The sequence below is a fragment of the Macrobrachium rosenbergii genome, chromosome 5 (genome assembly GCF_040412425.1).
Source record: "Macrobrachium rosenbergii isolate ZJJX-2024 chromosome 5, ASM4041242v1, whole genome shotgun sequence".
NCBI classification, from domain to species: domain Eukaryota; kingdom Metazoa; phylum Arthropoda; class Malacostraca; order Decapoda; family Palaemonidae; genus Macrobrachium; species Macrobrachium rosenbergii.
The window spans coordinates 53,033,569-53,048,127 of record NC_089745.1 but is presented as its reverse complement, the minus strand read 5'-3'; the positions used below and the strand labels follow the sequence as shown (position 1 = coordinate 53,048,127).

Sequence of the window (14,559 nt, the reverse complement as noted above, 5' to 3'; positions counted from 1 at the left end):
ACAACGATAGTGATGGCAGTTGGAGATGAAAATATTAAAACATAATAACAGTGATGAGCTCTGAAGTATTACAGTAACATCCTTTAATTAAGTAAAATATGACAACAGTAAGCAGTATCAGAAAAAGCCCTGTTTAAGGGAAACTGCAGGTAATTTCTCGGACCCACCACTAGTGTTCAGTTGTTTCAAGCGCTTACAACTGAGTTGCCAAATAGCGCCAGATGTCGCTATTATAAGCTGTTGTCTGAAAAGTTTTGAAGTATGTTGCAAAACTTTTTTGAGTGATTGTACATATATGTATGTGTACATATTTACATATATATATATATTTTTTTTTTTATAGGTACATGATGAAGACCTCAAGAGGGAATTTGAAGCTGCCAATTCTTACCGCAGAACTGCCTTTGAAGATGAGTTTATACGATATGCAGAATCCATGTTGACGGAAGTAGACAAAAGAATAAAGAAAGGAAAGCAGCGTTTATCTCTCTCTGTTAAAGATGCCTTGGTTAGTATCTAGAAATGTCACTTGAGAGAAAACTGGTTAAAACTACCATTTTGAGCTTATAACTAAGATTTATGTATTTTTTTATATTGGTCTGCATATGTTGGATTGACTTCCAGGCTAGCAGTACTACAGGTGATGGGCGAGTTGATGAACAGTTGGAGCTTCTCTCAGAAAGAATAACAGGTCTAGTCAGCGAAGCAGAACGCTTGGGGAGTGAAGGCAATATAGAAGAAGCGCAAGGGCTTCTCAAACTATGTGATCAGCTGAGAGAGGAGCGTGATTCCCTTCGACGTAGCAATGAGAATTCTGTCTGGCATCAGGTAAGTATTCTAGTTTTCTTGTGTATACATTACCAATCTGTAATTAACAAATGAAATATTATTCGCATGTAAATATGGTAATTTACACTATTATAGTATAGACTGCTTATTAGTAAAGTCCAATCCTTATCAAAACTTTCTGTAAAAAACTGATGCGCAATAAGGTAAGGAAGAAAGAATGAAGCGGGATTTTACACTGTTGCTACACCAGACATGTCTATGGCAAGTTAACTGAAAACAGTTGGATGTAAATTTTAGGATTTGTTTTACATTTGAGTGTTAGTGACTGTATGTTAAAAAGCATTTCCTTTATCAGAGCTTACAAGAGATAAATAATGATGAGAGAGAGGTATATCCATATACCTGCTTGCTAAAGTTAGACCAGCAAGGTGAATACAGTACAGAAGTTGTAAGGGCTTTTTCTATGACACAGTTGGTGCAGGATAATGGGAACAGATTTAGAGGTTAAATAAGAAAATTAATTACAGTCCTAATTTATTAACCTTAATACTACAGCTTATCGACTAATCGTAGCAATACTTGGCCTAATTTTATCAATCTTAATACTATAGTTTTCCCACAGCTATCAAAAGAACCTTAACCTAAATTTTATTACATAAACCACAACAAAGCTATCACATCCAACACAAACTCCCAGATCAGAAAAGCAACCACTTTTTGGGAAATGCATATACAGGCAGTCCCCGGTTTATGACAGGGGTTCCGTTCCTATGCCTCATCTTAAACCGAAAAATCGTCAAAAATCATAAGAAATCTTTACTTTTAATGCTTTGGGTGTATTGAAAACGATGTAAACTGCATTTTTATTGAGTTTTTCATAAAAAAAAAGTTTCATTATTCTGCCATTTTGGAGCCACATTTCTTCCTTTGGACCGGCATCACAACCCCGGAACATGCGTCGTAAACCTGGAAATAATTTCTTATGAATATATTTGAAAAGCGTTGTAGCCTCAGAACGTCGTGAGCCAGACCCGTCGTAACCCGGGGACTGCCTGTAAACATCAGCTGAGCCAAGAGCCCATCAACTGTTTATGACCAGTTCAACACTCCCTTGGAAAGCACACACCCATCAACTGAACCGAGAGTCCATCAACTGTTTATGACCAACTCAACAGCGGCTTGACCAAGTACTTTTGATTTTGGAATCTGGCAGCTTCGCATTCTCCCCCATGTTCTCGCTCCTCTGCCAAATCTCTTCCTGTGTTTGCAACTGCTCTTCAAATTGTCTTTTTTTTTTTTTTTTTTTTTTTTTTTTTCCAGAGTAACTTTGTGCTTTTTTTTTTTTTTTTTTTTTTTTTTTTTTTTTTTTTTTTTCCAGAGTAACTTTGTGCTTTTTAGATTTCTTGCCTTCTGTTTCAGGTGAAAGGGAGCCTAGTCACTACCATAGCACACTCGAGCAAACTGCAAGTAAAAAAAAAAAAATGTTTAATCACATACCCACTACAAACATACAAAACAAATTTCATCACAGAAACCCAACTTCTAAACACCACCACAGTGTCCCTGTTTGACATTAGTTTACTGTTTTCATTAGTTTATAATTATGACCCAGTTTCATTTAGAAGGAAGTTAAAAGGTAAAGTGCCCCTTTGGGAGAGTAATGCCATCAATGCACCTCGCGCAGTGCACTATAGGCATTAATTAAGGTTCTTTGCAATGTCCCTTGGGCCCCTAGCTGCAACCACTTTCATTCCTTTTTACTGTACCTCCATTTATATTCTTTTTCTTCCTCTTACTTTCCACCCTCTCCTAACAATTGTTTCATAGTGTGCATGTGAGGTTTTCCACCTGTTACACTTGTAAAGCCTCCTTTAGTCTCAGTTTTCCTTTCAGCGCTGTATAACCTTATAAGTCCTTATATTCCAACTCTAATTTCAAAAGGTACATTGCAATGTAACTATGCAAAAAAAAATTTTTTTTATTTTTTCTTGGGATGAAACCTTGACAATTTGTGATACTGTATAACAATCTTTTACTTATAACAACTTATCAGCCCCTTTTAGAATGCTATACAACAGAGGTTCTCAGCCTTTATTGCATATGGCGCATTAATGATATATCCTGGACTTTGACAGCTCACCAACTCTACAGTCAGTGTAATTATATGTATTATATATAAGCCTCCTTTAGTCTCAGTTTTCCTTTCAGCGCTGTATAACCTTATAAGTCCTTATATTCCAACTCTAATTTCAAAAGGTACATTGCAATGTAACCATGCCAAAAAAAAAATTTTTTTTTTTTTTTTTTTTCTTGGGATGAAACCTTGACAATTTGTGATACTGTATAACAATCTTTTACTTATAACAACTTATCAGCCCCTTTTAGAATGCTATACAACAGAGATTCTCAGCCTTTATTGCTTATGGCGCATTAATGATATATCCTGGACTTTGACAGCTCGCCAACTCTACAGTCAGTGTAATTATATGCATTATATATAAGCTTGCTGCACATTCCACTAACACAAAGATACAGTCTAGGGCTAGCCATAATATTAATACAAATGTGTGCACGCGTGTAATTATTATAGTAATGAAGTAATATCCTAATAATAATATGATAGTAGTAATATAATAATAATAATAATAGTTATTGATGTTATATTACTATTATTATTGTTTCTATTATGTATGAATGAATTAATGAGCACATTGGAATGATGTACAGCATACATTCTAATTGTATATTAAACATACCTGACTAATGGGACACTTGCACCTGTCTGGATTTGCATACCTTTCGATGTCAGGAAGGACACTGGACACACACACACTCATTTCCTCTTCAACACTCAGCCAGCTAGACCTCTTCTTAGTTTTGATGTTTGTGAGTGTTAAGAATCCTAGTTCACACAGATATGAGGTGGAGAACTGCAGCAATATTTTCTGGGTTTTTAGGGCTATGTGAGGGTGTTCCTTTGCAATTTTTATCCAAAAGCTTTATAATGACATATCCAAATACTCCAGTTTTATACATGAACTTACCTGTTGTTTACATATAGCTGTAATTCTCGATCTCGACAGAAAATTCAAAACTGGCGGTCCCGCTAATATATGGTCAGGTGATACGACTACCCCGCCCTCTACCAGGGTACCTGGATCCATTTCCATCAACAACTAATCATATTTTCTCTGTCGGGGCCGGCGACTAGTCGTCTGCTCCTCTTCAGAAAATTCATCGGTGCTTTTTATTTCTTTGGTGAAGTACCCACTTTGTTGACGGTTCTGGCTTGTTTTTGGCTTTGGTTGAGATTTTTCTAGTTATGTCTGATTCAGGATCTCAAATTAGATATTGCGGGGTTGTAAAACTCGAATGTCTCGGTCTAACATAGACCCTCACTCTTCTTGCTCTAACTGTAGAGGGAAATTGTGCACGAATCTGGATAGATGTGATGAATGTTCGTCTTTGTCTGTGCTTGATTGGCAAAAAGTTGGCTAAATATCAGGCAAAATTAAGTAAAGATAGGGCACGTAAGGCTTCGGCCAGAAGTTCCTCCCAGAGTAGGAGTAGTATTGCCTCTTGTTCTGTTCCTGTTACCCCTCCTGTTCCTATTCCTGCCCCGGAACCTGTTGTTTCCGAACCCACCTCCGTGTCAGACCTTCGGGCAGAATTTGATGGTAAGATTTCGGCTCTTTTCTCTGCGATAGAGAAGATTGGCCAGGATGTGAGTGCGATGTCTAGACATCGAAGTGTTGCGAGTGATAGTGTTGTGGAGGAGGTGACTGTTCGTCCCCCTCGCGCTCCTAGGTCTAGGCCTCTGTCCGGCTCCCAGGGCTCAGGGAGAAGACATGCCGAAAGCCGAAGGGAGGCGAGTGGGGTCTGCTCACGAGCAGTTGCTCCCTCTAACAGTCCTGTTGCGTCCCAGGCTGTTGCAGCTCGCCATAGTAAAAGCGATGCGGAAGTGTCTTCTTGTGCTTCTGTTTCGTCGAGGAGGAGTTGGAAGCAGTCAGAGTCTAGTAGGCCGCTGAAGAGACGCAGAGCTTCCTCTCCAAGTCAAGTTCCTATCAAGAAACTTTCGGCGCGTTCTCCTCTTCCGTCTTGTAGCTTTTGGGATAGCCCAGAGATCTCTTCTTCTTCAGGCAGTCCGATGTACGTTCTACGGATCGTAGCGGCGCCTGATCCTCCTGTTAGCATGCAAGTAGCGGCTTCCTTCCCGTTGGATCCCAAGTCGGCTTTTATGCCTCCGGTTCCTGCCCCCCGTTCGCAAGAGGACAAATTGGACAAGATTTTGAGACTTTTCGAAGGTTTTAAAGCACCAGCACTTCAGGATCCTTCTGCAACTGAGGCTCCGGTCTCTGCTCCCGCTCACGCACCTGGCGCCGCTTCCCGCTTAACGCGCCTGGCTCCGCTTCGATCGCGCTCCTGGCGCCACTTCCGCCCGCACCGGCCGCACTCCCGACGCTACTTTGGCTCTTGGCGCCTCTCACAACACGTTTCCAAGGTGCACAATGTTTGCGCTTCTAGCGCTACCGTGATTTTTGGCGCCTCTTTGGCTCTCGGATCTTCTAAGGCTCCTGACTCCTCTCAAGCTCATGTTTGGATACGCTTGACGCTGGTCGGGCACTTGGCGCCTCGGTGACGTCGCGACACTCAAGAGGATAACGCAAGTTTGGCTCCCGGAGACGTTTCTATCCGCGGTGCTCCAACTGCTTCAGAGATTCTCTCCCCAGTTTCCAATGTTTCGGAAGTAGATGATGTTCCGTCTGCTCCTACGTCCAACTTTAAGCATCTCTTACAACTTTTTGAAGAACATTTTCAAGAAGACTTTGCTCCAGCTACCCCTTCGTCTCCAACTACACAGTTTGCCAAGGATTTTAAACCTCCTTCCTCTAGATTTCTGAAGCTGGTCCTGTCTGTTTCGGTGAAAAGAGCTCTCCGAAGGCAAGAAGGATGGTTGAGCATGAAAAGATCTCAGGGTAAAACTTCTTTCTGTTTTCCCCCCTCTCAACTGTCTTTTAAGTCTCGTTCGTGGTATGAGACTGGGGAAGTCTTTTCCTTGGGAGACTCTTCCTCCTCTCAAGGGGATTTCTCCAGCCTTGTGGATTCTGCCTGTCGCTAAGCTTTTTCTTCGTCCAAAGTCGGCTTCGTCTTGAAAATTGACCATCTGGTGAAGAGTTCCTATAGGATCTTGGAGATCTTTTCTTTTATTGACTGGTCTATAGGAGCCTTGAGCAGGAAAGTGAAAGTCTGTGATCTTCCCCCCAAGACTGCTACGGATCTTGATGCTATTTTGGCCTGCCTGGACAAGGCCATCACGGACGGAACGTCAGAAATTGCCTCAGTGACTGCTACTGCCATTTTGAAGAAGAGAGCACATTGGATTTCGTTTGTCGCGAGAGGAGTCTCCAGGAACCAGAAATCTGCTCTACTTTTTGCTCCTTTGTTTAAGGAATCCCTTTTTCCCGCCACGTTAGGGAAATTTCGGAGGCTCTCTCGCGGAAGTCTACTCAAGACCTACTGGCTCACTCTTCGAAAAGACCCAGGTTTTCGACTTCTCCAGTAGTACCCAAGCCTTCTTTCCCTGTATCCTCTAGGCCTTCTCGGGGTACTCCTTCTCCCCCCTTTTCCCGTGCTAAAGGAAGAGGAAAATTCTCTTCTCATCCCCAGAAAGCTAGGGGTACCAACTGATGAGTTCAAGGTCCTTCATGCGACGGTCGGAGCCAGACTAAAGTCGTTCTGGCAAGTTTGGGAGGCCAAGGAGCAGAACCCTGGGTGATCAACGTTCTGAGAGAAGGCTACACCATTCCCTTCTCAGAGAGTCCTCCTTTAAAGTCTTCGCCAGTAGACTTCAACGTATCATCCAGGGACTCGGAGAAACTTGTGGTGTTGGAGGAGGAAGTTACTTCCCTCCTTCAGAAGGGAGCCATAGAAGCAGTCCTCGAACCTTCATCTCCGGGGTTCTACAACCGTCTGTTTCTGGTTCCAAAATCGTCAGGAGAATGGAGACCAGTCCTCGACGTAAGCGCCCTGAACAAATTTGTGCTTCAAACACCATTCAAGATGGAAACCACACAGTTGGTTATCAATTCCCTGAAGGAAGGAGACTGGATGGTGTCCCTCGATCTCCAGGACGCATACTTTCATGTACCTATCCATCCGAGATCAAGGAAATTCCTACGGTTTGTGTTCAGAGGCAGGACTTTTTAATTCAGGGCTCTTTGCTTCGGCCTATCAACAGCCCCACAAGTTTTCACAAGGACGATGGCTCCAATTGCGAAATGGCTTCACTTAGAGGGAATTCACATTTCCCTTTACCTCGACGACTGGCTGATCCGGTCTCCGTCAAAAGGCCAATGCATGAAGGACCTACAAAGGACCCTTTCTCTTACCGACGAATTGGGACTCATAGTAAATCTTCCAAAGTCACAACCCTCTCCATCTCAAGACTTGATTATTTGGGAGTTCGGATGAACTCAGTTCTTTTTCAGGTTTTTCCGACGTCACAAAGGATCGAGAAATGCCTGCTGAAAGTGAGATACCTGATGGCAGCCAAGACTTGTTCTGCCAAGGAATGGATGAGCCTTTTAGGCACCCTCTCATCGCCAGAGATGTTCGTCAGTCTGGGGAGGCTACACATGAGACCTCTTCAGTTCTTCCTACAGCAGACCTGGAACAGGAAGAAAGACACGGATTCGTTTGTTTTTCCTCTGTCCACTCGAGTAAAGCAAGACCTGTCGTGGTGGAACGACAGGAGCAAACTAGATGGAGGTTTTTCGCTGAGACAGAGGAACCCAGACCTGATGTTGTTCTCCGACGCTTCAGACGAGGGTTGGGGAGCAACATTGGGGGATCTTCAAGTGTCAGGCAATTGGTCTTCATCCCAACGGGACTGGCACATAAATGCGAAAGAGTTGAAGGCAATACATCTAGCCTTGGAACATTTCGTGCTTCTGGTGGAAAACAAAAAGATAGTAGTGCACTCGGACAACTCCACAGCTCTGGCGTACCTGAAGAAACAAGGAGGCACTCACTCCTTCTCTCTGTTTGAGATCGCAAAAGACCTGCTTTTGTGGGCGGCAACCAAGAACATAGAGCTAGTAACTCGCTTCATCCCGGGAGCTCTCAACGTAAGAGCGGATATCCTCAGCAGGTCACTCCAGGTCATTCCGACGGAATGGACCCTCCACCAGAAAGTTTGCCAAGGCCTGTGGAAGGTTTGGGGAACTCCCATGCTAGACCTGTTTGCAACGAGGGAAAACCGCAGACTACCTCTCTTTTGCTCTCCTGTTCCAGACCCAGAAGCATTAGCGGTGGATGCCATGCTCCTGGACTGGTCGGGTCTCTTCCTTTATGCATTCCCTCCCTTCAGGATGCTGGGAGAAGTCTTGAAAAGTTTCGAGCACACAAAGGTGTGTCAGTGATCCTAATAGCTCCATGGTGGCCAGGAAGATCATGGTTTCCAGAGCTACTGGAGAAAGTAGTGGATTGGCCAAGGAGGTTGCCATTCAGACCAGACCTTCTGTGCCAGTTGCACAGCAGAAATTTCCACAGGAACCCGTCAGATCTAAATCTGACAGGGTTCAGACTCTCGAGCGACTCTACAGGAGGAGAGGCTTCTCTAGAAGAGTGGCGCAGGCAATGGCTAGATCAACCAGGCCCTCGTCTGCAAAGGTCTATCAAGCGAAGTGGAAGCGCTTCAGGGAGTGGTGCTCCGAGTCTGGAGTGTCTTCCACTTCTACGACTCTAAGCCAGGTGGCGGATTTTCTTTTGTTTCTGCACAAGGAGAAGAAATTGGCTGTCAGCACGATTAAGGGGTATAGGAGTATGCTGGCGGCAGTTTTCAGGAATAGAGGTATAGACCTTTCCTCGGACAAAGATATTGCAGAACTCCTTAAATCCTTTGCTACCACTAAAGGCAGATCTCTTCATGTACCACATTGGAATTTGGATGTGGTGCTAAAGTGGCTTACTTCCAAATCTTTTGAGCCTTTGAGTTCCTGCTCTTAGGAATCTAACAAAGAAAACTCTCTTTCTCTTGGCACTGGCCTCGGCAAAGAGAGTAAGTGAGATTCATGCTTTGGACAAAAGAGTTGGTTTTTGTGCAGATAAGGCTGTAGTTTCCTTCACCTTGGGTTTCCTAGCTAAGAACGAAAACCCTAGTAATCCGTGGCCAAGGGAATTTCCCATTGCTAGCCTATCCTCCTTGGGTGGAAGGGAAACGGAGAGACTTCTCTGTCCGGTCAGAGCATTGAAATTCTATCTGGACAGGACCAGAAGTGTAAGAGGAACTCATGATTTTTTATGGTGCTCAACTAAGAACCCCAAGAACCCTCTATCTAAAAATGGGATTGCTTTCCTTTTGAAAGAACTGATACAGGAGGCACACAAGGAATTAAGGGATGTGGATTTCCCCTTAGTTAAAGTGAGGCCTCATGAAATTAGGGCTATTGCAACTTCTTTAGCCTTCAAGAAGAACATGGCTTTAAAGGACATTCTAAGTTCAACTTATTGGAGATGTTTGTCTGTTTTTGCCTCGCATTATCTGAGACAGATCCAAACCACATATGAAGACTGCAGTACGTTGGGCCCCTTTATTGCGTCTGACACGGTGATGGGCAAGGAAACCAGAGGCTCTAGATCCTCTCCTTAGTTTCCTTGGGTGCAGAAGTTTCTTTTTGGTCGACTACTAGAGCCTTAGAGGTTAGATGGCCTAGTAGGTCTAATTTTAATAGGTTGGTGTGAGTTTTTTATGGTTGGGTGATATGATGGTGGATGCTTTGAGTACTGCGCCCTGAGCAGGGGCATTATATGCTTTGGTTGAATGTGTCGAAGACGGCTGGGCCAACAGACCTTTCTCCATATGGCAACCTGCGACTGAGCTACTATGCCCCGCAGTTGCACTAAGGATAGCAGGTTACAGAGGCAGTAACCGAGAAAACGGCTTCCTTAGTAGGTAAGGATCCAAAGTAAAGACGTTTTTTCTTAGCCTGATGATCTCAGGTTTTTTCCATTTAACACTTACAGCTGTCCATGCCCACTGCCTCAATGTGGCAATCAGCTATATGTAAACAACAGGTAAGTTCGTGTATAAAAATGGCATTTTTATAATAAAATAAGATTTTATATCATACTTACCTGTTGTTTACATATAAAACATTCCCACCCGCCTCCCCGCAAGGGACAAGGAGACATAGAAAATATGATTAGTTGTTGATGGAAATGGATCCAGGTAGAGGGCGGGGTAGTCGTATCACCTGACCATATATTAGCGGGACCGCCAGTTTTGAATTTTCTGTCGAGATCGAGAATTACAGCTATATGTAAACAACAGGTAAGTATGATATAAAATCTTATTTTATTATAAAAATGTCATTTTTAGCGTGCCATCATTACAGATGTTAATTAGTTCCTCTCTTCAAGGAAACTAAGTTGTAGCTTGTTTAAGAGATCATGGATGAAAGGATTTTTTACCCAGTCATATTGATCAGCAGATATATTATGGAAATATTTTTTAATGTTCCCTTCAAGAACTTCAAGGTGCTCCTTGATGAGTGGAGTGATGGCTGTATATTTAGCTTCTACAGTCTTTTGAAACATATCGGCATTGCCATCACTCTCCCTATCTTTCTAAAGCTTTATTTTTTCCAGCAAGCCATTTATTTTGTCAGGTGATGTTACCATATTCTTATATTTCCCTTGCATACTAGCATTAACCTTGTTTTGATGTTCAGATTTATCCACCAGGTAGCATAACTTTGCGCTCCAAATTTCGTCAGCCAGTAGCTTACAAAAAAATTCAGGTTTTATATAAGTAACTTACCAAGTAATTACATTGCTATTAGTTCCTACTTTTCGCAGCAGCTTAAATTTTAAATTTCGCAGTAGCGCTTTATTGTTTTGATATAGGTAACCGTCCCCACCAAGTTTCGGGGAAGAATAGGTACAGTCATACCTCGAACTTACACGAGGTTAGGTTCCGGAGCCCCTCGTGCAAGGTGAATTTTCGTGAAAGTTTGGCATGGTCTTTAAAAATGCTAATGAATGTTATTTCCAGAGTTTAAGTACTAAATATGACCCTAATCATGCTCCCAAAGTATTAGGCTAACTTTTAAATGAACTAAAGTTGGCATAATTTTATTGAAAATTTAGCTTATTACCCTTAAAAAAGAAATAAATGGTTGACATAAAAATTGAGTACTGCACAGTTTCATATTAGCGCATTTACAGTAGGTGTGTACGTATACTAATGTTACCCCTAATCCATGGGATGCCATTTTCCTTTTCACTTAGAGTAAAAGCCATTTTCTTTGCGTCACTAGGTAAAAATTCATACGTCACAGTCATAAAGGTACAATTCAAATAATGAAATAAAAAATCTAAAACATGTACATAATGTTCGTAGAAGGTAGTACATTACAGGTAAAATTCAATCAATTTAAAATTATATACTGTACAGGTAATGACGTATAGAGAAGAAATAAGTTGTAAAAATATGTTTGAGCACTAACTACGAATGAGAGAGAGAAAGATAAATATACTGTAATACAGTAACTGTACTGCACTGCTTTTGTATCGTATTTATGTGCAATTATTTAAATACAAATTTTCCATTCTGATTTTACACCTAAAAACATGAGAACTTATAAAATAGTACTTAAAAATTACGCACACTTTCTGCTGGGGTATCATCTTTGAAAAGTGCAGTAACTAAGGGTATTACATCTTGTAAAAGTACACCAACTGAACGTGCATGTAATTACATGCACATACAGATTGCACCAGCACTTTTCTCCAAGGTTAACAGAGTAATTTTCAAAGAATGACACTTATACAACTCTTAGTTACATCTCTGATATTAAATTAACAAATTCATTTTATCAAATGAGCGCGACTAAACAAGCTCTCTCAAGGTCATGTAAAGTCCTGGTGACAAAGACTTTGCGAATGGACATAATATTTGTATGATATTTATGTACAAACATATAAATATAAATTTTCCATATCGATTTTACAGTTAAAAGCATGAAAACTTATAAATATACTTCAAACAGTAAACAAGCATTTTCTGCAGGGGTGTCATCTTTGAAAAGTGCAGTAACTTTGCAAATGGGTTTCACATCTTGTAAAAGTACAATAACTGAATGTGCTGAAATTACCTTTGCATCATATTTATGCATGTACAAAAATAAAAATAATAGATTTTCCATACAGATTTTACACATGAAAGTATGAAATGCATTTTTCATACAGATTTTACACATAAAAGCATGAACTGCATTTTTCATATAGATTTTATACATAAAAGCATGAAATGCATTTTTCATACAGATTTTGCACACAAAAGCATGAAATGCATTTTTCATACAGATTTTACACACAAAAGCATGAAAACTTGTAAATTACTTCAAAAATTAAACTTAACCACTTCTGCAGCCTGCAGGGTTTCTTGAGAATTTCGTGTCTGTGAAAAAATCGTGTATGCCCATTAGTTAGGTTCTAGTGAAAAGTTTGTGTGTGTATATTCTCGCAACTCGAATGTGTAAGATCGAAGTATTACTGTACAACCCGTCTCAGTAGCTTCAGTTCGTTCCTGCCACTTATCGACTGAACATTGGTTGTTGGGTAGCTTTTTTTGGGTTTGATTTTCACTGGTTAGTTGCAGGCTTTGCAACTTTTGGTGAAGTATGCTGTTTATTTTGGTAGCGCTAATCTGTTTTAGCTTAGCTAGTTTCCAAATTATGTCAGATTCTAGTGCTCATAGTATTAGGTATTGCAGCAAGGGCTGTATGACTACAGTAAACCCCCCGTATTTGTGGGGGATACGTATCCCCCTGCGAATAGCTAAAATTTGCGAATACTTAAAACCCCTCCAAAATCACTTAGAACTGCCTATTTTGATAGTTCAAACACAAAAAACCTCTAAAAATGTTATACAGGCAGGCCTCGGTTATTGGCGGGGGTTCCGTTCTGGGGGTGTGATGATAACTGAAAATCGGCAATTTCTGGCGCTTTTTTGGCGATTTTAGGTATGTATTGGCACCAATACCCAATTATCGGTGCTGATAAGCGAAGTCGGCGATTTTCGGTGCCGAAAATTGCCGATTTTCGGTGCTAGACAAGCGCCATAAAACCGGATCGCCATTAACCGAGCCCGCCGTTAACTAGGGACTGCCTGTACCTGAGTATTTTAATAGTTTTATCACAAAAAGTGCATTTAGCCATGAAAATTATATGAAAATACAGTAATTAGTGAATATTTCTCAATGAAAAATACAGCGAATGGGCAACTTCCCCCGAATAATGTATACTGTATATATGTTCCACAGAGAAATCTGCGAATCGTGAGAACGCAAATACGGGTGGGTTTACTGTAGACTGACATTTGCTAAATATGACACACATACAGTTTGTAGTTCTAGAGGACAAACTTGTTTTCCTGACCTTAATTTTGATGAGTGTAGGGAATGGGATGGGGGAGATGGATAACTTTGAATTCTCCTTTAGCTAGACTGCGAAAAGACAGAGAAAAGCGGCTCCTAAAGCCGAAGTTAGGTTGTCTCATTCTCCTGAAGTATCTGTCCCTTTGACACCTGTGACTGCCTTTTCTCCTATTCCAAACCCTTTAACTCTGCCATTATATCTGTTACCTGGCTCCCTACTTTCCAAGCCCAGTGCCTTAGCCAGCCTCGAAGCCCGGGTAGATAAGTTTAACATTCTAGTGGATACCATAACCCAGCTTGGGGCTTCAGTTACGGTCCTGATGGATCAAATGAGTGCTCGTAGTGTTGGTGCAAGTGTTGTGTCAGTGGAGGAGGTGACTACAGGCAGTCCTCGGTTATCAGCGGCCTTGGTTATTGGCGATCCGGTTTTATGGCGCTTGTCTAGCAACAACGATAACCGGATTTTCAACACCGATTCCTGGTTATCGGCGGTGCTGATCCCCGGTTAACGGCGCCGATAACCAAGGATTGGCGCTATTATCGCTGAATTTTGGTTGTCGGCGATTTTCGGTTACTGTCACGTTGTCGGGAACGGAACCCCGCCAGTTACCGGGGACTGCCTGTACTCATCCCACTGACGCTCCTAGACAAAGGTCCCTGCCAAACTCCCCAAACTCTGGGAAGAGGCAAACTAGATGTCCAAGGGAGGTTGGTGGGGTTTGTCCACAGGTAGTTGCCCCCTCAACTGAGCCTGTTGTGTGTTCCCAGGACTTGATGGACAGCCGCTGGAAAGGCGTCTATGTGGATGTGCACGGCTTTTCATTCAGTGGCTCCGATTCTGACTTGGACAGGAGGCGAAGTTGGCGTTTTCCCAAGTCTTCCAGTCCATTGAAAAGGTCTGCAGCCCCTGAGCTTGCTCCTCCGCTTCATAGTAAGCGTTCCAGAGATCTGGGTCATAGTCCAGAACCTTCGTTCAGCTTCTGGGACCAGAAAAGCACCCTGATGTTGCCCAAGTATTTTGTCCCCAAGCGCCCGTATAAGAATAGTGTCGAGCGGCCAGTAGCAGCCGAGCGCCCAGTGGGTGTACGCTCAGTGATGGCCAAGCGGCCTGGGGGGGGGGTGAAAGCGTAGTGTGCAAGTGCACAGCAGGAGCCAGGCGTCCAGTTGGAAAGACTTCAGTGGATTTTGAACATTCAGTGGCAGTCGAGCGCCCAGTGATGTTCGTTTGTGCATTGGATTCCGAGTGCCTGGAGGGAGCCGAGCGCCCCAAACATCGTTTGGTGACTGAACGTCCAGTGTCAGATCATCCTGCTAGACTTTCTCTTTCTAA

At 42.3% G+C, this 14,559-nt stretch overlaps 1 protein-coding gene across 2 annotated transcripts in view; it reads left to right on the top strand.

The window, feature by feature from the left end:
• LOC136838795 (luc7-like protein 3) overlaps nucleotides 1-14,559 on the top strand; it is a 57,244-nt gene that overhangs the window by 7,127 nt on the left and 35,558 nt on the right. For both annotated transcript variants that reach the window (XM_067104359.1, XM_067104360.1), the window contains exons 3-4: nucleotides 344-508; nucleotides 625-828. In XM_067104359.1, the coding sequence (XP_066960460.1) occupies nucleotides 344-508; nucleotides 625-828 (369 nt within the window). The remainder of the gene's footprint in view (nucleotides 1-343; nucleotides 509-624; nucleotides 829-14,559) is intronic.